Here is a 24,168-nt window from a genome sequence, read left to right on the forward strand (position 1 = left end):
TTGGTGGTCTCTGATTTAATTATTGTCTGTAGTAGTGGGGTCCTACACCATGTTGGGGGTTGTCTACTAAACTGCTTACTCAGAGCATGCCTGATCTGCAAGTAACTGTAGAGTGCCTGATTTGGTATCCCGTACTCGCGTCTTAGGTCCTCAAAGGATTTCAGAGTGTCCCCTTCATATAGTTGTATCAGCCGGCTTACCCCACAGTTTTCCCACAATCTGTTCCTTTCTACTGTTGATAGTTCGTGCAGTCGCTTATTATTCCATAGTGGCGCGTATTCTGATATTCCTTTGTACCCCATTATTTTTTTAGCTGCCTGCCAGACCTTGGTGATCATTTTAAATGTTGGGATTTCTCCTTGTAGCGAATCTGCCTCCAGTGCTCCCACTAATGAGGTATGTGGATTCCCCTGCAGAATGATTTTAATGTTGTTATTTCCCCCTCTCTCAATGGCACATCTGCCCAATTGTTGTAGCTGGGCTGCCAGGAAGTAAATAAATGGTTGAGGGACCCCCAGTCCCCCCTCCGTGTCGGGGCGCTGCAGTTTTTGTAGGCCAATCCTAGCCTGCCCTTTTTTCCATATTAATTCCCTAAAAAGGGATTGGATTTTTTGAAACCACTTCTCTCCAATCCAAATTGGGGAGTTGTGAAGTAGGTATAGCAGCTGGGGCATCCAAACCATTTTTATCAAATTGGCTCGGCCTGCCACAGACAAAGGGAGTCTGCTCCAAATATCGCATTTCCTCTTGAATTTTGATAAGAGGGGGATCAAATTGTCCTTAATAAACATACCGGGGTCCTTGGACAGCACAACACCGAGGTATTTCATTTTCTCTGTAATCTTCAGGTGGGGCAAACACATCGGGATGGAGTTGGCCAGTGGGTCTACCGGTAGAAGCGATGACTTCTCCCAGTTGATAACTAGTCCTGAAAACTTTCCGAAGTCCTCTACTAAGTGCATCACTTTCTCCAACGAGGAGGTCGTGTCCCCCAGGAAGAATATGACATCGTCTGCAAAAAGCGCTATTCTCTCTTCTCTCCCTTTTCTTTGAAATCCCTGTATTTCCGTAGATGATCTCACTGCTCCCGCCAATGGCTCCATGGCCAAGACAAACAGTAAAGGAGATAGGGGGCATCCCTGTCTTGTCCCTCTTTCGAGGGGAAAACTTTCCGAGTATTCGCCATTTATCTTGAGCCTTGCCCTTGGATGGTTATATAAGATTTTTAACCAGCTGATAAATACGGGGCCGAATCCGAACTTTTCTAGCACCCTCCAAAGGTATTCCCACTCCAGGCTATCAAAGGCCTTGGCAGCGTCCAAAGACAATATGGCTCTGGATTCCGCATTCTCTGTTGGTACCTGTAGATTCAAATAAGCTCTTCTGATATTTATGCTAGTGGACCGACCGGGGATGAACCCCGATTGGTCCGGATGCACCAGTTTGTCGATACATTTATTTAGCCTAGATGCGAGCACCCTTGCAATGATCTTGGCATCTGTGCACAGCAGTGATATCGGTCTGTATGAAGAAACTTCCGATTGATCTTTCCCCTCCTTTGGGATTACTACTATATAGGCTATACTATACTATACTATACTATATCGGCCTCTGACATTGATAGAGGCAGCCTACCATCCCTGGTCGCCTGCTCTAGCACTTTTAGAAGTTCCGGGAGCAAAATCCCCCCATATTTCCTATAGATCTCCAATGGTAGCCCGTCCGGGCCCGGAGATTTCTGCCCTGACAGCTCTGCGACTGCCTTTTGTAGCTCCTCCAGGGCCAAAGGGGAATCCACCTCACTTCTATCATTCTCCGAGAGTATGGGCAGGTCTACTCCCTCCAAGAACCTGTCCATCTCGCGCTGGTTCAAGCCCTGGCGGGACCTATACAGGTCTCTATAAAATATGGAGAAAGTTTCTAAAACCTCGACCGGATCAGATGTAATATTTCCAGCCGAGGTCTTAATTGAGGAGATGGCCGGTGAGAATAGATTAGACCTGGTTAGGAGGGCAAGCATCCAGCCTACTTTCTCTCCCTCCCCAAAATAATTTTGTTTCTGGAAAAGTCTCTTGTTCTCTACTCTTCTATTAATTACCTCTTTGTACACTTGTTGTTTGTTGAGCCAAATCTCCTGTTTTTCTCAGGTTGGGTCTAACACATATTGTGCTTCTGCTTCCATGACTTCCCTACTAGCCCTCCCCTCCCGGTCCCTTGATGTTTTTTTTTGCCATGGCAACCTGCTGGTGTAGCAGTCCCCTAAGATACGCTTTTAGGTTATCCCACACCACCCCTGCTGATGCTGTGCCTGAATTGAATGTTATAAACTCTTTTAACTTGGCGGAAATTTCTGTTGGACTACTAATCAGGTCCAGCCATAGTGGGTTTATTGTCCACCTCTTCTGACTAGTTCTGATGCTTAGATTTAGGGTCAAAGTCAGGGGTGAGTGGTCCGATATTCCCCTCGGTCTATACTCTATGTTTCCTATTAATCGCATGGCTTCACTGTTTCCCACTGCCATGTCTAAACGCGAGAGTGTGGAGTGTGACCCTGAGTGGCAGGAGTACTGCCGAGTATTTGGGTTATGAGATCTCCAGAGATCACGCCATCCAATCTCTGCGAGCAGTTGGGCCAATCGCCCCTCTGGTACTCTTTCCGCACGGATCACGGGCGGAAATCGGTCCATGCTGCTATCTAGGACTGCATTAAAATCACCCACCGCTATTATAGGGATGTCCACCATGCCATCCACAAACTCCAACAATTCCAGCATGATCTCTGTTTTAAACGGAGGAGGGATATAAATATTTGCTATCACCAGAAATTTATTTTCTACCACACAACTCAGAAAGACATACCTTCCCAACGGGTCTATACTAGCTTCCCTGCAGGAAAATGAGATACCTCTCCTCACCAAAATGCTCACCCCTCTTGAATAAGAGGTATGAACCGAGTGGTACTGTTCTTGGAATTTCTTACTCCGAACATATAATTTAGTCTCATTTGTGAGGTGAGTTTCCTGCAGGCAAGCCAGTCCAACACCATAATTTTCCATCACCGAAAAAACAGCTGCTCTCTTCCTTGGGGTGTCTACTTTCCACAATGGGGTCATTTGGGGGGGTTTGTACTGCCCTGCCATTTTAGCACCTCAAGAAATGACATAGGCAGTCATAAATTAAAGGCTGTGTAAATTCCAGAAAATGTACCCTAATTTGTAGGCACTATAACTTTTGCGCAAACTAATAAATATACACTTATTGACATTTTTTTTTACCAAAGACATGTGGCCGAATACATTTTGGCCTAAATGTATGACTAAAATTGAGTTTATTGGATTTTCTTTATAACAAAAAGTAGAAAATAGCATTTTTTTTCAAAATTTTTGGTCTTTTTCCGTTTATAGCACAAAAAAAAAATAAAAAAAAGGCAGAGGTGATCAAATACCATCAAAAGAAAGCTCTATTTGTGGGAAGAAAAGGACGCAAATTTCGTTTGGGTACAGCATTGCATGACCGCGCAATTAGCAGTTAAAGAGACGCAGTGCCAAATTGTAAAAAGTGCTCTGGTCAGGAAGGGGGTAAATCCTTCTGTGGCTGAACTGGTTAAGCATCATTAAAATCACTGCTCCCGAAAAAACGTCCGTTTTTAAAAGTTTTTTTTGCATTGATACATGTCCCCTGGGGCAGGACCCGGGTCCCCAAACCCTTTTTAGGACAATACCATGCAAATTAGCCTTTAAAATGAGCACTTTTGATTTCGAACTTCGAGTCCCATAGACGCCAATGGGGTTCTAACGTTAGTGCGAATTTTCGGTCCGTTCGCAGGTTCTGGTGCGAACTGAACCGGGGGGGTGTTCGGCTCATCCCTACTGATGATGATCCCTCAGCCTTGGATTTTTTGAAGGCCTTCTCCTTTGCTTTTATATGCATTTTTACATTAGAGTTAAGCCATCCAGGACTTTTGTTCGCTCTTTTAAATCTATTTCCCAACGGGATGCACTGGCTAATGCCCTTATTTAAAATGCTCTTAAGCAAACCCATCTCTCTGCCGTGTTTTTTGTTTCTAAGATTTTATCCCAATTTATATCTTCTAGCAAGATTCGTAGTTTAGGGAAGTTGGCTCTTTTGAAATTCAGTGTCTTTGTGTTCCCCTTTTGTGTGATTTATACTGAAGCCAATTAACCTGTGATCACTGTTTCCTAAATTGCCCCGTATTTCCACATCCGTGATCAGGTCTGTATTGTTGGTAATCAGTAGATCTAGTAATGCCTTGTTGGTAATCAGTAGATCTCTTCCATGATGGCTGCCTCATTGGGGTTGTGCCTCACCCTCACTTTCCTCCTGTGTTCTATTTGTGACCTCACCTCATCAGTGACCTCATCATCACTGGAGCCAACTTGGTAATACGCTGGGGCAGGGGGAACATGACTGCCAATTTATTTACCAGTGTTCTCCTTGCTCTGTAGGTTTATGTTCCTACCTTTCTCAACCTCAGGACCAACATCAAAATCAAGTAGTGCCTGTGCATCGTCTAGGAGCATGTGGCTGATGCTGTGATCAAATAACTCAGCTGACTCCTCCATGCATGATGCTGGGGCTATGGCAGGAGTAGCTGTGGACAAGGAGGCTGAATAAGCCACTCTGGCAGCTGCTGTGGCCTGTGCACTAGTCTCTGCATGCTGTGGCTGGATAGCATGGGTAACATCACTAAACAGAAGAAATGGTGCCCTGCCTGAGAACAGACCACATCCACCTTTGCCTGTGAACACAGACGTTGCTGGCCCCCTCACAGTGCCATGGGAATGTCTGCCTCTACTTGGCCTCCCAGACATGAAGGGGGGCTTATTACCGAAATGTAATTGAGATGGGGAAATGTGTACTTGCATGCACTTTAATCAATGGAAAGTGGCGTTTGTGTGGTGAGTACTCAAGTTAAAGTGCACCAGACACACTCCACTGACACACTTCAATATACTGCACTAAAACTGCACTGACGCACTTCAATATACTGCAATAAAAGTGCACCAATGCAGTTTTACTGAAGTAAAAGTGCACTAATGCACTTCAATATACTGCCATAAAGGTGCACTAATGCACCTCAATATACTGCCATAAAAGTGAACCAATGTACTTCAGTCTTCTGCTGTAAAAGTGCACTAATGCACTTATATATAGTGCCGTAAAAGTGCACGAACGCACTTCAATATACTGCTGTAAAAGTACCCTGATGCACTTCAATATACTGCAGTAAACATGCACTAATGCACTTCAATATACTGCAGTACACTTGCCCTAACGCACTTCAATACACTGCAGTAAAAGTGCACTAATGCACTTCAATATACTGCAGTAATCATGGCTCTGACAGTGTTCTGTGTCCTGATTGGGCAATTCCTTCATTGCTTTAGCCAATCAGGGCTTCCAATGCACTTTGCAGCATGCAGTGCATTGTGGGGCACTCCGCGAGCAGAACAAATGGTCGAACGCCGTGACAATTCTGGTGTTTACCGAACGGGTGAACAGTCAATGATCGGCCCGAACTCATGGTCGGGCTGAACCATTCGCTTAACATTACTAACAAACCTACCTTACACCTAGTGGATTAAATGTATAACTTTTCGAGTGTTATCGAATGACTGTCTATGAGGGACAAAGCCCACTTGATCACTGGGGATTAGATCATAAAGGAACGTGTTAATCCTGGTGGCAAGGATTTTGATGTTAACATTTGAGAGCGAGATTGGATGGAAGTTGTATGGGTCCAAGGGATCTTTACTGGGTTTCAGGGACATAACTATATGGGCCGTAGTTGATGATGCATGTAAGTCAGAGCTAATGTGTAGGTGGTTAAATAAATTAGTCAGATGGGGTGCTGGGGAATTGAAGGACGTTTTATCTCATAACACTGAGAAGCCTCCAGGGCCAGGATTTTTTTAGCGTTTTCAGGGATTTTATCGCCTTGAGGACTTCTGGGGTAGGGACATCCGATTCCATTGTTTCTGACATTTTTTTTTTTTAAGAGGGGGAAGTTTAACATATTGAAAAAGGGTTTCTGCTAGGTCCCTCCTAAAGTGTTTTTTAGTAGACAAAACAAAGGCAAATTTATTAAGGATTATAGAGAGTTTTCTGTAATTGTGATGTTAGACATATGAAATGGAAGTACTATTGCAATCTTTTATAGTTATGACAAAATATGTGTTGCGTAAAAATCACTGTTCTTCTATATGAATTTTCAAGCAGCAACATATGTTGAGTGTTAGTGGCCCTAAAACCCACGATTATGTAGCAGGGGGATTTATTTTTAGGCTTACATGTATGTAGATATGATGTAAGATACCCATGTTGTGAGGCTAAGATGGTTTAAACCAGGTAATATAAATATGTATTTCAGAAAGCATAATCTCTCAATTCTGTTTTTTTATCTTCACATTCTTCCAATAACCCATGTCTATAGTACATGAGAGACAAAAGCCATGTATAAAATGTACTCTATTGATTATACAACATATTACAACTGGTACAGTCTAGCTAGCAGCTTAAATACTTTGAGCAATTGTATCTGCATTAAGGATATGCAAGATTTTAAAAACAAATTAGATATTTGTATTAGTTTGACCGTAACCCAATATGTGTGCATACACTTGCAGGCAAAGACATCATTTAGGTTGGGTTCACACTAAAGACCGCAGCAGCTCACAGCAGGAGTCTCCATTCACCGTCTCAGGCCTGATTTCAGACCAAAAGATGCAGAGGACTTCTGTGCAATTCGCGCCGGATCCGCTATGGAGATATGTGAACCAGCTCCATAGAGAGCCAGTCACAATCTCCTGCTACGCGAATAGGTTTCTCCGCATCCAATTCGCAATAGTGTGAAACCAGCCTTAAGCACCATTCACACCTGTTCATGGGCAGAATCACTGCGATTCCAAAACGCTGGACATATTTGTGATGCCATTACTATTAATGGCACCCCAATCACGCAGCGATTTTACCGTGATTGTCACGCAGCAAATCGCGCTGCAGTCTGTCACCCAAAAGAAGCTTATGTTTTCTTTTTCAATGTTACGATTGCAGCCCGATTTACTGTGCTACAATCGTGGCATGATTGAGGTGCCATTAAGAAGTAATGGCAAGGCACAGTATTCAGGTGTGAATGGAGCCTTAAGGCCCCATGCACACTATTAGATTTTCTGCAGATTTTTGTCTTCAGATTTACCAATACCATATAATATGAGGTCAAACCTTAAGAGTTTCAACTTGTATGCAATCAGGCAGACCCTTGCACTACATGTAAAGGAAAAAGGGGGGGGGAATGCCTATTTTATAGGCCCCCCTTTGCTCATATGATCTCATAGGATAGCATGAATTATCCAATAACATCTTATACAATTTCAAATTTAACTAGAGAAAATTGAGTACTGTCCGTGATACTTTTTTTATTTGCACTAACATACAATTTTTCAGGACAAGCTTTCGGGGTATGTCCCCTTCTTCAAGGTCCAAGCAGTACTGATTCACACATTTTTAAGCAGAATGTTAAAGAAAAAAAGGAAAAAAAAAAAGAAAACAAAACACATACAAATCAATGGTAATAAAGATAGCAGCAGAGTTAGTGAGATAAGACAGAGGGAGAGCTAGGAGGGAATGCAAGGGGGGGAATACTAATCACAGAGCGGTCGTAAAACTTTAGCATAATGTGTAAGGAAACCAATGTCTAAATTCAGGCCATTATTCTTTGTGTCAAAAAGAAGTATCATTCTTAGTTCAAACGTTTTCCTTTCCTGGCTAGTTCTGAAATTCCCTTTAAGAACTAAGACATTGAGGTCTTCTATAGTGTGGTCCGATTGTGAGAAATGATGTCCCACAGGTGTGCATAAACTGTCTTCTTTATGTTCTTTGATGGTATGTCTGTGCAAATTCATCCTCACTTGCAACTTCTGTCCTGTTTCACCAACATAAGATCCTTTGCTGCACCTTTTGCATTGGATGAGGTACACAACATTACTTGAGGTACAGCTGTAAGATCCCATGATATTGAAGGTCCCATTTGTGTGTGTAACACTTTTGGATAGATTTATCTGGTTGCATAGTTTGCAGCGTTTTTTATTGCAGGGTTTGCAACCATTATTTTTGACTTCATAATCAGAGTGAAGTTTCCTGCTGATTAGTTTGTGTCTGAGGTTGGGTGGTTGTCTGAAAGCCAATAATGGGGGTTGTTGGAATATTCCTTTCAGAGTTTCATCCTCTGTTATAATGGGTTGTAAATCTTTAATTATCTTTTTGATCCCTTCAAGTGCTGGGTTGTATGTGGTCACTAGAGGTACTCGGTTATTTGTTTTTTTCTCTGTGTATTGGAGGAGATTTTCTCTACGGGTTTTCAAGGCTGTGTTTATGCTGTTGTTTATGGTTTTGTCTTTGTAACCTTTCTTATGGAAGGAGTCTGCCAGTGTTCTGAGATGTTTATCTCTGTCTTCTGGGTCTGAACAAATTCGGTGGTATCTGATGGCCTGGCTGTGTATGATGGCCCGTTTGGTGTGTTGGGGGTGAAAACTGGAACTATGAAGATAGCTGCATCGGTCAGTCGGTTTTCTGTATATTGACGTGTGTAGCTTGTCATCCCTGATGTATACTGTAGTGTCCAGGAAGTTGACATGTGTGTTCGAATAGTCCATTTTTAGTTTGATAGATGGGTGAAAAGTGTTGATCAATGAAAAGAATTGGTTTAGATTTTCTTCACCTTCAGTCCATATCATGAATATATCATCAATATAGCGATAATATCTGTATGGCTTTTGTTGTATGCTGTTCAGAAATTTGTCCTCCAGGTCAGCCATAAATAAATTTGCATATTGGGGTGCCATTTTGCTTCCCATGGCAGTACCCATACACTGGAGATAGATGTCATTATTGAAAGTGAAGTAGTTGTGTGTAAGAATGAATTCAATGAGCCGTGTCACATCCTCAGCAGTGTATTTGTGGTCTGGTGAGGATGATAAGAATCTGTGACATGCCGCCAACCCATCCTTGTGAGGGATGTTACTGTACAGAGATTCTACATCCATAGTGACTAGAAGAGTATTAGGTGGTAATTGTTGTATATTGTTAAGCTTGTTCAGAAAATCAGTGGTGTCTTGCAGGAAACTTGCAGTGTTCATGACTAAAGGTTTTAACCCCCAACACACCAAACGGGCCATCATACACAGCCAGGCCATCAGATACCACCGAATTTGTTCAGACCCAGAAGACAGAGATAAACATCTCAGAACACTGGCAGACTCCTTCCATAAGAAAGGTTACAAAGACAAAACCATAAACAACAGCATAAACACAGCCTTGAAAACCCGTAGAGAAAATCTCCTCCAATACACAGAGAAAAAAACAAATAACCGAGTACCTCTAGTGACCACATACAACCCAGCACTTGAAGGGATCAAAAAGATAATTAAAGATTTACAACCCATTATAACAGAGGATGAAACTCTGAAAGGAATATTCCAACAACCCCCATTATTGGCTTTCAGACAACCACCCAACCTCAGACACAAACTAATCAGCAGGAAACTTCACTCTGATTATGAAGTCAAAAATAATGGTTGCAAACCCTGCAATAAAAAACGCTGCAAACTATGCAACCAGATAAATCTATCCAAAAGTGTTACACACACAAATGGGACCTTCAATATCATGGGATCTTACAGCTGTACCTCAAGTAATGTTGTGTACCTCATCCAATGCAAAAGGTGCAGCAAAGGATCTTATGTTGGTGAAACAGGACAGAAGTTGCAAGTGAGGATGAATTTGCACAGACATACCATCAAAGAACATAAAGAAGACAGTTTATGCACACCTGTGGGACATCATTTCTCACAATCGGACCACACTATAGAAGACCTCAATGTCTTAGTTCTTAAAGGGAATTTCAGAACTAGCCAGGAAAGGAAAACGTTTGAACTAAGAATGATACTTCTTTTTGACACAAAGAATAATGGCCTGAATTTAGACATTGGTTTCCTTACACATTATGCTAAAGTTTTACGACCGCTCTGTGATTAGTATTCCCCCCCTTGCATTCCCTCCTAGCTCTCCCTCTGTCTTATCTCACTAACTCTGCTGCTATCTTTATTACCATTGATTTGTATGTGTTTTGTTTTCTTTTTTTTTTTTCCTTTTTTTCTTTAACATTCTGCTTAAAAATGTGTGAATCAGTACTGCTTGGACCTTGAAGAAGGGGACATACCCCGAAAGCTTGTCCTGAAAAATTGTATGTTAGTGCAAATAAAAAAAATAAAAAAAGTATCACGGACAGTACTCAATTTTCTCTGTCACAATTGCACTAATACGGCTACAACAAATCAAGTATGATGGAAGATACTGCATATAGCCGCATAAAGAAGCAGTTAACCAACCTGATCACAAAGGAAACACAGGTCAACAGCGACATCTTCTTTCTCTCAAGATGCAAAAAGAGGAATCTCATACCACAGGGTCTCCGGATTAAAAATCCTTGTGCAAATACACTGAACTCTCCTTATGCAGAAGGACTCTGCAGACGTACCAGCGAGAGGTTAAGGAACAACCTCATTCATAAACTCTATGGTAAAAGGGAAACAATCCGGAAACAAAAGCAGTTGGTGTTTGAAACCTCAACACCATTGGATCCCACAAGCATCAACCAAATTAAGAATGAAATTGAAACCTTACAAAGACAACTGCAAAAACTTGCCATGAACAGGAAGCAAAAAAAACTCCAAAAGCTACATCAAGAGCAGACCTTTTGGATACAACCTAAACAACACAAAACAAACACAACTTCTATAACTCCTGCTATCAGCAACTTGGAAGCCAATCCAGAATCCCAAGGTATCCCTTGTGTAAATGCTGACTTTACAGAAAATGTGGATATAACAGAGGAACTCGGAATAATAAATTTGTCAAATCATCAACTTACTACACCAGAAACAACAGTCCTCTCCAAAGGCCTCACATTCTGCCCAACCACCAAATTGGATAAATTACAGGTATGGTCAGATATGGAGGAATTCTTTAGGAGACTAAGGCTCAAAGAATATTTTGACAGTAAGGAAAGGAATCCTAGGACAATAGATGGTTACAAAAGGAAAAAGAACAGCAACTTCACACCTCCACAAGGACGCAACCCCAAACTGGATACCTATATTGACAGCTTCAGGCTGCGAGTTACATCCCTGATATCCACCCAGCAAAAGAAAACATTATACAACCTTTCGCCACTGGAGCGAAGAGCTGTACATGATCTGCGCAATAATCAGGCCATAACCATCAAACCAGCAGATAAAGGGGGAGCAGTCGTTGTGATGGATACAGACAAATATATACAAGAGGGCCAGAGGCAGCTGGCAAATACTACTTACTACAAAAAACTGGATTATGATCCGACCCAGGATTTTACTAAGCAATTAAAAGGTCTCATTGCGACAATGCCAAGCCACCTACATTCAGAACTCATCAATGCAATTCCGGATAATCCAGAAATGGGAGACTTCTACATGCTGCCCAAGATCCACAAGCCAGGAAATCCAGGCAGACCCATTATAACAGGTATGAATACACTTACTGAACATATCTCAGGCCTTGTAGAAAACATGTTAAAACCTTTAGTCATGAACACTGCAAGTTTCCTGCAAGACACCACTGATTTTCTGAACAAGCTTAACAATATACAACAATTACCACCTAATACTCTTCTAGTCACTATGGATGTAGAATCTCTGTACAGTAACATCCCTCACAAGGATGGGTTGGCGGCATGTCACAGATTCTTATCATCCTCACCAGACCACAAATACACTGCTGAGGATGTGACACGGCTCATTGAATTCATTCTTACACACAACTACTTCACTTTCAATAATGACATCTATCTCCAGTGTATGGGTACTGCCATGGGAAGCAAAATGGCACCCCAATATGCAAATTTATTTATGGCTGACCTGGAGGACAAATTTCTGAACAGCATACAACAAAAGCCATACAGATATTATCGCTATATTGATGATATATTCATGATATGGACTGAAGGTGAAGAAAATCTAAACCAATTCTTTTCATTGATCAACACTTTTCACCCATCTATCAAACTAAAAATGGACTATTCGAACACACATGTCAACTTCCTGGACACTACAGTATACATCAGGGATGACAAGCTACACACGTCAATATACAGAAAACCGACTGACCGATGCAGCTATCTTCATAGTTCCAGTTTTCACCCCCAACACACCAAACGGGCCATCATACACAGCCAGGCCATCAGATACCACCGAATTTGTTCAGACCCAGAAGACAGAGATAAACATCTCAGAACACTGGCAGACTCCTTCCATAAGAAAGGTTACAAAGACAAAACCATAAACAACAGCATAAACACAGCCTTGAAAACCCGTAGAGAAAATCTCCTCCAATACACAGAGAAAAAAACAAATAACCGAGTACCTCTAGTGACCACATACAACCCAGCACTTGAAGGGATCAAAAAGATAATTAAAGATTTACAACCCATTATAACAGAGGATGAAACTCTGAAAGGAATATTCCAACAACCCCCATTATTGGCTTTCAGACAACCACCCAACCTCAGACACAAACTAATCAGCAGGAAACTTCACTCTGATTATGAAGTCAAAAATAATGGTTGCAAACCCTGCAATAAAAAACGCTGCAAACTATGCAACCAGATAAATCTATCCAAAAGTGTTACACACACAAATGGGACCTTCAATATCATGGGATCTTACAGCTGTACCTCAAGTAATGTTGTGTACCTCATCCAATGCAAAAGGTGCAGCAAAGGATCTTATGTTGGTGAAACAGGACAGAAGTTGCAAGTGAGGATGAATTTGCACAGACATACCATCAAAGAACATAAAGAAGACAGTTTATGCACACCTGTGGGACATCATTTCTCACAATCGGACCACACTATAGAAGACCTCAATGTCTTAGTTCTTAAAGGGAATTTCAGAACTAGCCAGGAAAGGAAAACGTTTGAACTAAGAATGATACTTCTTTTTGACACAAAGAATAATGGCCTGAATTTAGACATTGGTTTCCTTACACATTATGCTAAAGTTTTACGACCGCTCTGTGATTAGTATTCCCCCCCTTGCATTCCCTCCTAGCTCTCCCTCTGTCTTATCTCACTAACTCTGCTGCTATCTTTATTACCATTGATTTGTATGTGTTTTGTTTTCTTTTTTTTTTTTTCCTTTTTTTCTTTAACATTCTGCTTAAAAATGTGTGAATCAGTACTGCTTGGACCTTGAAGAAGGGGACATACCCCGAAAGCTTGTCCTGAAAAATTGTATGTTAGTGCAAATAAAAAAAGTATCACGGACAGTACTCAATTTTCTCTGTCACAATTGCACTAATACGGCTACAACAAATCAAGTATGATGGAAGATACTGCATATAGCCGCATAAAGAAGCAGTTAACCAACCTGATCACAAAGGAAACACAGGTCAACAGCGACATCTTCTTTCTCTCAAGATGCAAAAAGAGGAATCTCATACCACAGGGTCTCCGGATTAAAAATCCTTGTGCAAATACACTGAACTCTCCTTATGCAGAAGGACTCTGCAGACGTACCAGCGAGAGGTTAAGGAACAACCTCATTCATAAACTCTATGGTAAAAGGGAAACAATCCGGAAACAAAAGCAGTTGGTGTTTGAAACCTCAACACCATTGGATCCCACAAGCATCAACCAAATTAAGAATGAAATTGAAACCTTACAAAGACAACTGCAAAAACTTGCCATGAACAGGAAGCAAAAAAAACTCCAAAAGCTACATCAAGAGCAGACCTTTTGGATACAACCTAAACAACACAAAACAAACACAACTTCTATAACTCCTGCTATCAGCAACTTGGAAGCCAATCCAGAATCCCAAGGTATCCCTTGTGTAAATGCTGACTTTACAGAAAATGTGGATATAACAGAGGAACTCGGAATAATAAATTTGTCAAATCATCAACTTACTACACCAGAAACAACAGTCCTCTCCAAAGGCCTCACATTCTGCCCAACCACCAAATTGGATAAATTACAGGTATGGTCAGATATGGAGGAATTCTTTAGGAGACTAAGGCTCAAAGAATATTTTGACAGTAAGGAAAGGAATCCTAGGACAATAGATGGTTACAAAAGGAAAAAGAACAGCAACTTCACACCTCCACAAGGACGCAACCCCAAACTGGATACCTATATTGACAGCTTCAGGCTGCGAGTTACATCCCTGATATCCACCCAGCAAAAGAAAACATTATACAACCTTTCGCCACTGGAGCGAAGAGCTGTACATGATCTGCGCAATAATCAGGCCATAACCATCAAACCAGCAGATAAAGGGGGAGCAGTCGTTGTGATGGATACAGACAAATATATACAAGAGGGCCAGAGGCAGCTGGCAAATACTACTTACTACAAAAAACTGGATTATGATCCGACCCAGGATTTTACTAAGCAATTAAAAGGTCTCATTGCGACAATGCCAAGCCACCTACATTCAGAACTCATCAATGCAATTCCGGATAATCCAGAAATGGGAGACTTCTACATGCTGCCCAAGATCCACAAGCCAGGAAATCCAGGCAGACCCATTATAACAGGTATGAATACACTTACTGAACATATCTCAGGCCTTGTAGAAAACATGTTAAAACCTTTAGTCATGAACACTGCAAGTTTCCTGCAAGACACCACTGATTTTCTGAACAAGCTTAACAATATACAACAATTACCACCTAATACTCTTCTAGTCACTATGGATGTAGAATCTCTGTACAGTAACATCCCTCACAAGGATGGGTTGGCGGCATGTCACAGATTCTTATCATCCTCACCAGACCACAAATACACTGCTGAGGATGTGACACGGCTCATTGAATTCATTCTTACACACAACTACTTCACTTTCAATAATGACATCTATCTCCAGTGTATGGGTACTGCCATGGGAAGCAAAATGGCACCCCAATATGCAAATTTATTTATGGCTGACCTGGAGGACAAATTTCTGAACAGCATACAACAAAAGCCATACAGATATTATCGCTATATTGATGATATATTCATGATATGGACTGAAGGTGAAGAAAATCTAAACCAATTCTTTTCATTGATCAACACTTTTCACCCATCTATCAAACTAAAAATGGACTATTCGAACACACATGTCAACTTCCTGGACACTACAGTATACATCAGGGATGACAAGCTACACACGTCAATATACAGAAAACCGACTGACCGATGCAGCTATCTTCATAGTTCCAGTTTTCACCCCCAACACACCAAACGGGCCATCATACACAGCCAGGCCATCAGATACCACCGAATTTGTTCAGACCCAGAAGACAGAGATAAACATCTCAGAACACTGGCAGACTCCTTCCATAAGAAAGGTTACAAAGACAAAACCATAAACAACAGCATAAACACAGCCTTGAAAACCCGTAGAGAAAATCTCCTCCAATACACAGAGAAAAAAACAAATAACCGAGTACCTCTAGTGACCACATACAACCCAGCACTTGAAGGGATCAAAAAGATAATTAAAGATTTACAACCCATTATAACAGAGGATGAAACTCTGAAAGGAATATTCCAACAACCCCCATTATTGGCTTTCAGACAACCACCCAACCTCAGACACAAACTAATCAGCAGGAAACTTCACTCTGATTATGAAGTCAAAAATAATGGTTGCAAACCCTGCAATAAAAAACGCTGCAAACTATGCAACCAGATAAATCTATCCAAAAGTGTTACACACACAAATGGGACCTTCAATATCATGGGATCTTACAGCTGTACCTCAAGTAATGTTGTGTACCTCATCCAATGCAAAAGGTGCAGCAAAGGATCTTATGTTGGTGAAACAGGACAGAAGTTGCAAGTGAGGATGAATTTGCACAGACATACCATCAAAGAACATAAAGAAGACAGTTTATGCACACCTGTGGGACATCATTTCTCACAATCGGACCACACTATAGAAGACCTCAATGTCTTAGTTCTTAAAGGGAATTTCAGAACTAGCCAGGAAAGGAAAACGTTTGAACTAAGAATGATACTTCTTTTTGACACAAAGAATAATGGCCTGAATTTAGACATTGGTTTCCTTACACATTATGCTAAAGTTTTACGACCGCTCTGTGATTAGTATTCCCCCCCTTGCATTCCCTCCTAGCTCTCCCTCTGTCTTATCTCACTAACTCTGCTGCTATCTTTATTACCATTGATTTGTATGTGTTTTGTTTTCTTTTTTTTTTTTCCTTTTTTTCTTTAACATTCTGCTTAAAAATGTGTGAATCAGTACTGCTTGGACCTTGAAGAAGGGGACATACCCCGAAAGCTTGTCCTGAAAAATTGTATGTTAGTGCAAATAAAAAAAATAAAAAAAGTATCACGGACAGTACTCAATTTTCTCTGTCACAATTGCACTAATACGGCTACAACAAATCAAGTATGATGGAAGATACTGCATATAGCCGCATAAAGAAGCAGTTAACCAACCTGATCACAAAGGAAACACAGGTCAACAGCGACATCTTCTTTCTCTCAAGATGCAAAAAGAGGAATCTCATACCACAGGGTCTCCGGATTAAAAATCCTTGTGCAAATACACTGAACTCTCCTTATGCAGAAGGACTCTGCAGACGTACCAGCGAGAGGTTAAGGAACAACCTCATTCATAAACTCTATGGTAAAAGGGAAACAATCCGGAAACAAAAGCAGTTGGTGTTTGAAACCTCAACACCATTGGATCCCACAAGCATCAACCAAATTAAGAATGAAATTGAAACCTTACAAAGACAACTGCAAAAACTTGCCATGAACAGGAAGCAAAAAAAACTCCAAAAGCTACATCAAGAGCAGACCTTTTGGATACAACCTAAACAACACAAAACAAACACAACTTCTATAACTCCTGCTATCAGCAACTTGGAAGCCAATCCAGAATCCCAAGGTATCCCTTGTGTAAATGCTGACTTTACAGAAAATGTGGATATAACAGAGGAACTCGGAATAATAAATTTGTCAAATCATCAACTTACTACACCAGAAACAACAGTCCTCTCCAAAGGCCTCACATTCTGCCCAACCACCAAATTGGATAAATTACAGGTATGGTCAGATATGGAGGAATTCTTTAGGAGACTAAGGCTCAAAGAATATTTTGACAGTAAGGAAAGGAATCCTAGGACAATAGATGGTTACAAAAGGAAAAAGAACAGCAACTTCACACCTCCACAAGGACGCAACCCCAAACTGGATACCTATATTGACAGCTTCAGGCTGCGAGTTACATCCCTGATATCCACCCAGCAAAAGAAAACATTATACAACCTTTCGCCACTGGAGCGAAGAGCTGTACATGATCTGCGCAATAATCAGGCCATAACCATCAAACCAGCAGATAAAGGGGGAGCAGTCGTTGTGATGGATACAGACAAATATATACAAGAGGGCCAGAGGCAGCTGGCAAATACTACTTACTACAAAAAACTGGATTATGATCCGACCCAGGATTTTACTAAGCAATTAAAAGGTCTCATTGCGACAATGCCAAGCCACCTACATTCAGAACTCATCAATGCAATTCCGGATAATCCAGAAATGGGAGACTTCTACATGCTGCCCAAGATCCACAAGCCAGGAAATCCAGGCAGACCCATTATAACAGGTATGAATACACTTACTGAACATATCTCAGGCCTTGTAGAAAACATGTTAAAACCTTTAGTCATGAACACTGCAAGTTTCCTGCAAGACACCACTGATTTTCTGAACAAGCTTAACAATATACAACAATTACCACCTAATACTCTTCTAGTCACTATGGATGTAGAATCTCTGTACAGTAACATCCCTCACAAGGATGGGTTGGCGGCATGTCACAGATTCTTATCATCCTCACCAGACCACAAATACACTGCTGAGGATGTGACACGGCTCATTGAATTCATTCTTACACACAACTACTTCACTTTCAATAATGACATCTATCTCCAGTGTATGGGTACTGCCATGGGAAGCAAAATGGCACCCCAATATGCAAATTTATTTATGGCTGACCTGGAGGACAAATTTCTGAACAGCATACAACAAAAGCCATACAGATATTATCGCTATATTGATGATATATTCATGATATGGACTGAAGGTGAAGAAAATCTAAACCAATTCTTTTCATTGATCAACACTTTTCACCCATCTATCAAACTAAAAATGGACTATTCGAACACACATGTCAACTTCCTGGACACTACAGTATACATCAGGGATGACAAGCTACACACGTCAATATACAGAAAACCGACTGACCGATGCAGCTATCTTCATAGTTCCAGTTTTCACCCCCAACACACCAAACGGGCCATCATACACAGCCAGGCCATCAGATACCACCGAATTTGTTCAGACCCAGAAGACAGAGATAAACATCTCAGAACACTGGCAGACTCCTTCCATAAGAAAGGTTACAAAGACAAAACCATAAACAACAGCATAAACACAGCCTTGAAAACCCGTAGAGAAAATCTCCTCCAATACACAGAGAAAAAAACAAATAACCGAGTACCTCTAGTGACCACATACAACCCAGCACTTGAAGGGATCAAAAAGATAATTAAAGATTTACAACCCATTATAACAGAGGATGAAACTCTGAAAGGAATATTCCAACAACCCCCATTATTGGCTTTCAGACAACCACCCAACCTCAGACACAAACTAATCAGCAGGAAACTTCACTCTGATTATGAAGTCAAAAATAATGGTTGCAAACCCTGCAATAAAAAACGCTGCAAACTATGCAACCAGATAAATCTATCCAAAAGTGTTACACACACAAATGGGACCTTCAATATCATGGGATCTTACAGCTGTACCTCAAGTAATGTTGTGTACCTCATCCAATGCAAAAGGTGCAGCAAAGGATCTTATGTTGGTGAAACAGGACAGAAGTTGCAAGTGAGGATGAATTTGCACAGACATACCATCAAAGAACATAAAGAAGACAGTTTATGCACACCTGTGGGACATCATTTCTCACAATCGGACCACACTATAGAAGACCTCAATGTCTTAGTTCTTAAAGGGAATTTCAGAACTAGCCAGGAAAGGAAAACGTTTGAACTAAGAATGATACTTCTTTTTGACACAAAGAATAATGGCCTGAATTTAGACATTGGTTTCCTTACACATTATGCTAAAGTTTTACGACCGCTCTGTGATTAGTATTCCCCCCCTTGCATTCCCTCCTAGCTCTCCCTCTGTCTTATCTCACTAACTCTGCTGCTATCTTTATTACCATTGATTTGTATGTGTTTTGTTTTCTTTTTTTTTTTTCCTTTTTTTCTTTAACATTCTGCTTAAAAATGTGTGAATCAGTACTGCTTGGACCTTGAAGAAGGGGACATACCCCGAAAGCTTGTCCTGAAAAATTGTATGTTAGTGCAAATAAAAAAAGTATCACGGACAGTACTCAATTTTCTCTGTCACAATTGCACTAATACGGCTACAACAAATCAAGTATGATGGAAGATACTGCATATAGCCGCATAAAGAAGCAGTTAACCAACCTGATCACAAAGGAAACACAGGTCAACAGCGACATCTTCTTTCTCTCAAGATGCAAAAAGAGGAATCTCATACCACAGGGTCTCCGGATTAAAAATCCTTGTGCAAATACACTGAACTCTCCTTATGCAGAAGGACTCTGCAGACGTACCAGCGAGAGGTTAAGGAACAACCTCATTCATAAACTCTATGGTAAAAGGGAAACAATCCGGAAACAAAAGCAGTTGGTGTTTGAAACCTCAACACCATTGGATCCCACAAGCATCAACCAAATTAAGAATGAAATTGAAACCTTACAAAGACAACTGCAAAAACTTGCCATGAACAGGAAGCAAAAAAAACTCCAAAAGCTACATCAAGAGCAGACCTTTTGGATACAACCTAAACAACACAAAACAAACACAACTTCTATAACTCCTGCTATCAGCAACTTGGAAGCCAATCCAGAATCCCAAGGTATCCCTTGTGTAAATGCTGACTTTACAGAAAATGTGGATATAACAGAGGAACTCGGAATAATAAATTTGTCAAATCATCAACTTACTACACCAGAAACAACAGTCCTCTCCAAAGGCCTCACATTCTGCCCAACCACCAAATTGGATAAATTACAGGTATGGTCAGATATGGAGGAATTCTTTAGGAGACTAAGGCTCAAAGAATATTTTGACAGTAAGGAAAGGAATCCTAGGACAATAGATGGTTACAAAAGGAAAAAGAACAGCAACTTCACACCTCCACAAGGACGCAACCCCAAACTGGATACCTATATTGACAGCTTCAGGCTGCGAGTTACATCCCTGATATCCACCCAGCAAAAGAAAACATTATACAACCTTTCGCCACTGGAGCGAAGAGCTGTACATGATCTGCGCAATAATCAGGCCATAACCATCAAACCAGCAGATAAAGGGGGAGCAGTCGTTGTGATGGATACAGACAAATATATACAAGAGGGCCAGAGGCAGCTGGCAAATACTACTTACTACAAAAAACTGGATTATGATCCGACCCAGGATTTTACTAAGCAATTAAAAGGTCTCATTGCGACAATGCCAAGCCACCTACATTCAGAACTCATCAATGCAATTCCGGATAATCCAGAAATGGGAGACTTCTACATGCTGCCCAAGATCCACAAGCCAGGAAATCCAGGCAGACCCATTATAACAGGTATGAATACACTTACTGAACATATCTCAGGCCTTGTAGAAAACATGTTAAAACCTTTAGTCATGAACACTGCAAGTTTCCTGCAAGACACCACTGATTTTCTGAACAAGCTTAACAATATACAACAATTACCACCTAATACTCTTCTAGTCACTATGGATGTAGAATCTCTGTACAGTAACATCCCTCACAAGGATGGGTTGGCGGCATGTCACAGATTCTTATCATCCTCACCAGACCACAAATACACTGCTGAGGATGTGACACGGCTCATTGAATTCATTCTTACACACAACTACTTCACTTTCAATAATGACATCTATCTCCAGTGTATGGGTACTGCCATGGGAAGCAAAATGGCACCCCAATATGCAAATTTATTTATGGCTGACCTGGAGGACAAATTTCTGAACAGCATACAACAAAAGCCATACAGATATTATCGCTATATTGATGATATATTCATGATATGGACTGAAGGTGAAGAAAATCTAAACCAATTCTTTTCATTGATCAACACTTTTCACCCATCTATCAAACTAAAAATGGACTATTCGAACACACATGTCAACTTCCTGGACACTACAGTATACATCAGGGATGACAAGCTACACACGTCAATATACAGAAAACCGACTGACCGATGCAGCTATCTTCATAGTTCCAGTTTTCACCCCCAACACACCAAACGGGCCATCATACACAGCCAGGCCATCAGATACCACCGAATTTGTTCAGACCCAGAAGACAGAGATAAACATCTCAGAACACTGGCAGACTCCTTCCATAAGAAAGGTTACAAAGACAAAACCATAAACAACAGCATAAACACAGCCTTGAAAACCCGTAGAGAAAATCTCCTCCAATACACAGAGAAAAAAACAAATAACCGAGTACCTCTAGTGACCACATACAACCCAGCACTTGAAGGGATCAAAAAGATAATTAAAGATTTACAACCCATTATAACAGAGGATGAAACTCTGAAAGGAATATTCCAACAACCCCCATTATTGGCTTTCAGACAACCACCCAACCTCAGACACAAACTAATCAGCAGGAAACTTCACTCTGATTATGAAGTCAAAAATAATGGTTGCAAACCCTGCAATAAAAAACGCTGCAAACTATGCAACCAGATAAATCTATCCAAAAGTGTTACACACACAAATGGGACCTTCAATATCATGGGATCTTACAGCTGTACCTCAAGTAATGTTGTGTACCTCATCCAATGCAAAAGGTGCAGCAAAGGATCTTATGTTGGTGAAACAGGACAGAAGTTGCAAGTGAGGATGAATTTGCACAGACATACCATCAAAGAACATAAAGAAGACAGTTTATGCACACCTGTGGGACATCATTTCTCACAATCGGACCACACTATAGAAGACCTCAATGTCTTAGTTCTTAAAGGGAATTTCAGAACTAGCCAGGAAAGGAAAACGTTTGAACTAAGAATGATACTTCTTTTTGACACAAAGAATAATGGCCTGAATTTAGACATTGGTTTCCTTACACATTATGCTAAAGTTTTACGACCGCTCTGTGATTAGTATTCCCCCCCTTGCATTCCCTCCTAGCTCTCCCTCTGTCTTATCTCACTAACTCTGCTGCTATCTTTATTACCATTGATTTGTATGTGTTTTGTTTTCTTTTTTTTTTTTTCCTTTTTTTCTTTAACATTCTGCTTAAAAATGTGTGAATCAGTACTGCTTGGACCTTGAAGAAGGGGACATACCCCGAAAGCTTGTCCTGAAAAATTGTATGTTAGTGCAAATAAAAAAAGTATCACGGACAGTACTCAATTTTCTCTGTCACAATTGCACTAATACGGCTACAACAAATCAAATTTAACTAGAAAAGCTACAATTTCTGGGGAAATTGTGTGAAGTGTTCTTGCCTCCACCAGTAGTCTATAACTGGAGTGGGCGGAGTAACTGGGAGGAGTGGCTTGACTAACTGTTGTGTGGTTGGAGTGGCTGAAGTAACTGTGGAAAGGTTGGAGTGGGCAGAGTAACTGTGTGGAGTGTTTGGAGTGAGTAAAGATAGTAAACATTACACTAACCAATTGATTGATCAAGTTTAAAAAGTGCACATGACAAGCTTGATAGAGTGAGAAATGCAACATTTTTTTTTTTCCTTGTCAAAAGAAGTTTATTGAGTATACAATGTTATAAAGATACATAAAGTAAGTTTACAAGGATCTATAAAGTAAGCTCATTGTTTTACAGTAGGGTTTATATAGGTAAATATCATGAAATTTCAAATATTAAACATTAGGTTCACGTAAACCTAAATTAAAGATATATATAAATTCCTTAGTTACTTTTGTAGGTATTTAAATGATTTATACCTACTATACATATTGTTTACAAGTAGAGTGTATATAGGTCAAATAAATTCTGATAATGAGCTTTAATCGTAAGGTGGAGAAAAGGAAAGAGAAAGAAGAAAAAGGGTTGAAAGGTAGAGGTATGGTCCACAAGGTTGTCCCGCTCGTCAGTTTATTATTCTTTTTAGTTCTCTTTGAAGCCTTAGAATGGGTGTCTCTGTAAGTCATTTAATCTGTTACCATGGCAACAGGACAGAGTCATTGAAGTTTGACAGGAACTGTTGTTTTATCCAAGGATGCCAAAGTTTTTCAAATTTTGGAATTTGATTTTGATCGATGGCTACCATCTTAGCATGGGACATTGTATTATTCATTCTGTGAATTGTTTCTGCTAGTACCAATGTAGGAGATTTCCATGCCTTGGCCACTGTTTGTTTTGCAGCCGTTATTAGTTGGATCATTAGTTTGAATTGAGAGAGTGTTAACCATTCCGGTTTTAGATTAAGTAAAGTTAAATATGGATCTGGTTGTATTATTTTTTTAAATATTTTAGATGCAATCACGAAGACTTCCTTCCAGAAGGTTTGGATTACTGGGCACGTCCACCATATGTGTAAATATGTGCCTATTTCTGGGCATCCTCGAAAACAAAGAGCTGAGGTATTAGGTGAATATTTTGCCACTCTAGCGGGTACAAGGTACCAGCGAGTTAGGACTTTATAATTTGTCTCCAGTGCTAAGATGTTGGGTGAAGATGACTTAGATGTGAGCCATATGTTAGACCAGTCCGTGTCTTCTAAAGTTCGTCCCAGGTCCTCCTCCCACCTCTGAACGTAAGAGGGTCTATTAAGATTTGCTACTCCATATAATTGATTATAAAGTGATGAAATTGTACCTTTAGCAAATGGATCTTTTGTACAGATTGATTCAAAAATGGATAATTGGGATAATGGTGTATCCCCCTTTAGGAATGGTGTATAGAAATTTTTGATTTGGAGATATCTAAATATCTCAGAGTTTGGTAGATCATATT

General features: G+C 40.5%; 1 protein-coding gene across 1 annotated transcript; it reads right to left on the bottom strand.

Annotated features, from left to right (window-relative positions):
- Positions 1-1,299: 1,299 nt before the first annotated feature.
- LOC141116554 (uncharacterized) lies at positions 1,300-23,445 on the bottom strand. The gene is made up of 3 exons (XM_073608951.1): positions 22,485-23,445; positions 8,123-19,664; positions 1,300-1,361 (listed from the first exon to the last, which is right to left on the bottom strand). Exons 2-3 carry the CDS (start codon positions 9,210-9,212, stop codon positions 1,300-1,302), a joined length of 1,152 nt encoding a protein of 383 aa, XP_073465052.1. The 5' UTR covers positions 9,213-19,664; positions 22,485-23,445.
- Positions 23,446-24,168: the final 723 nt, after the last annotated feature.

The sequence above is a fragment of the Aquarana catesbeiana genome, linkage group LG13 (genome assembly GCF_042186555.1).
Source record: "Aquarana catesbeiana isolate 2022-GZ linkage group LG13, ASM4218655v1, whole genome shotgun sequence".
NCBI classification, from domain to species: Eukaryota; Metazoa; Chordata; class Amphibia; order Anura; family Ranidae; genus Aquarana; species Aquarana catesbeiana.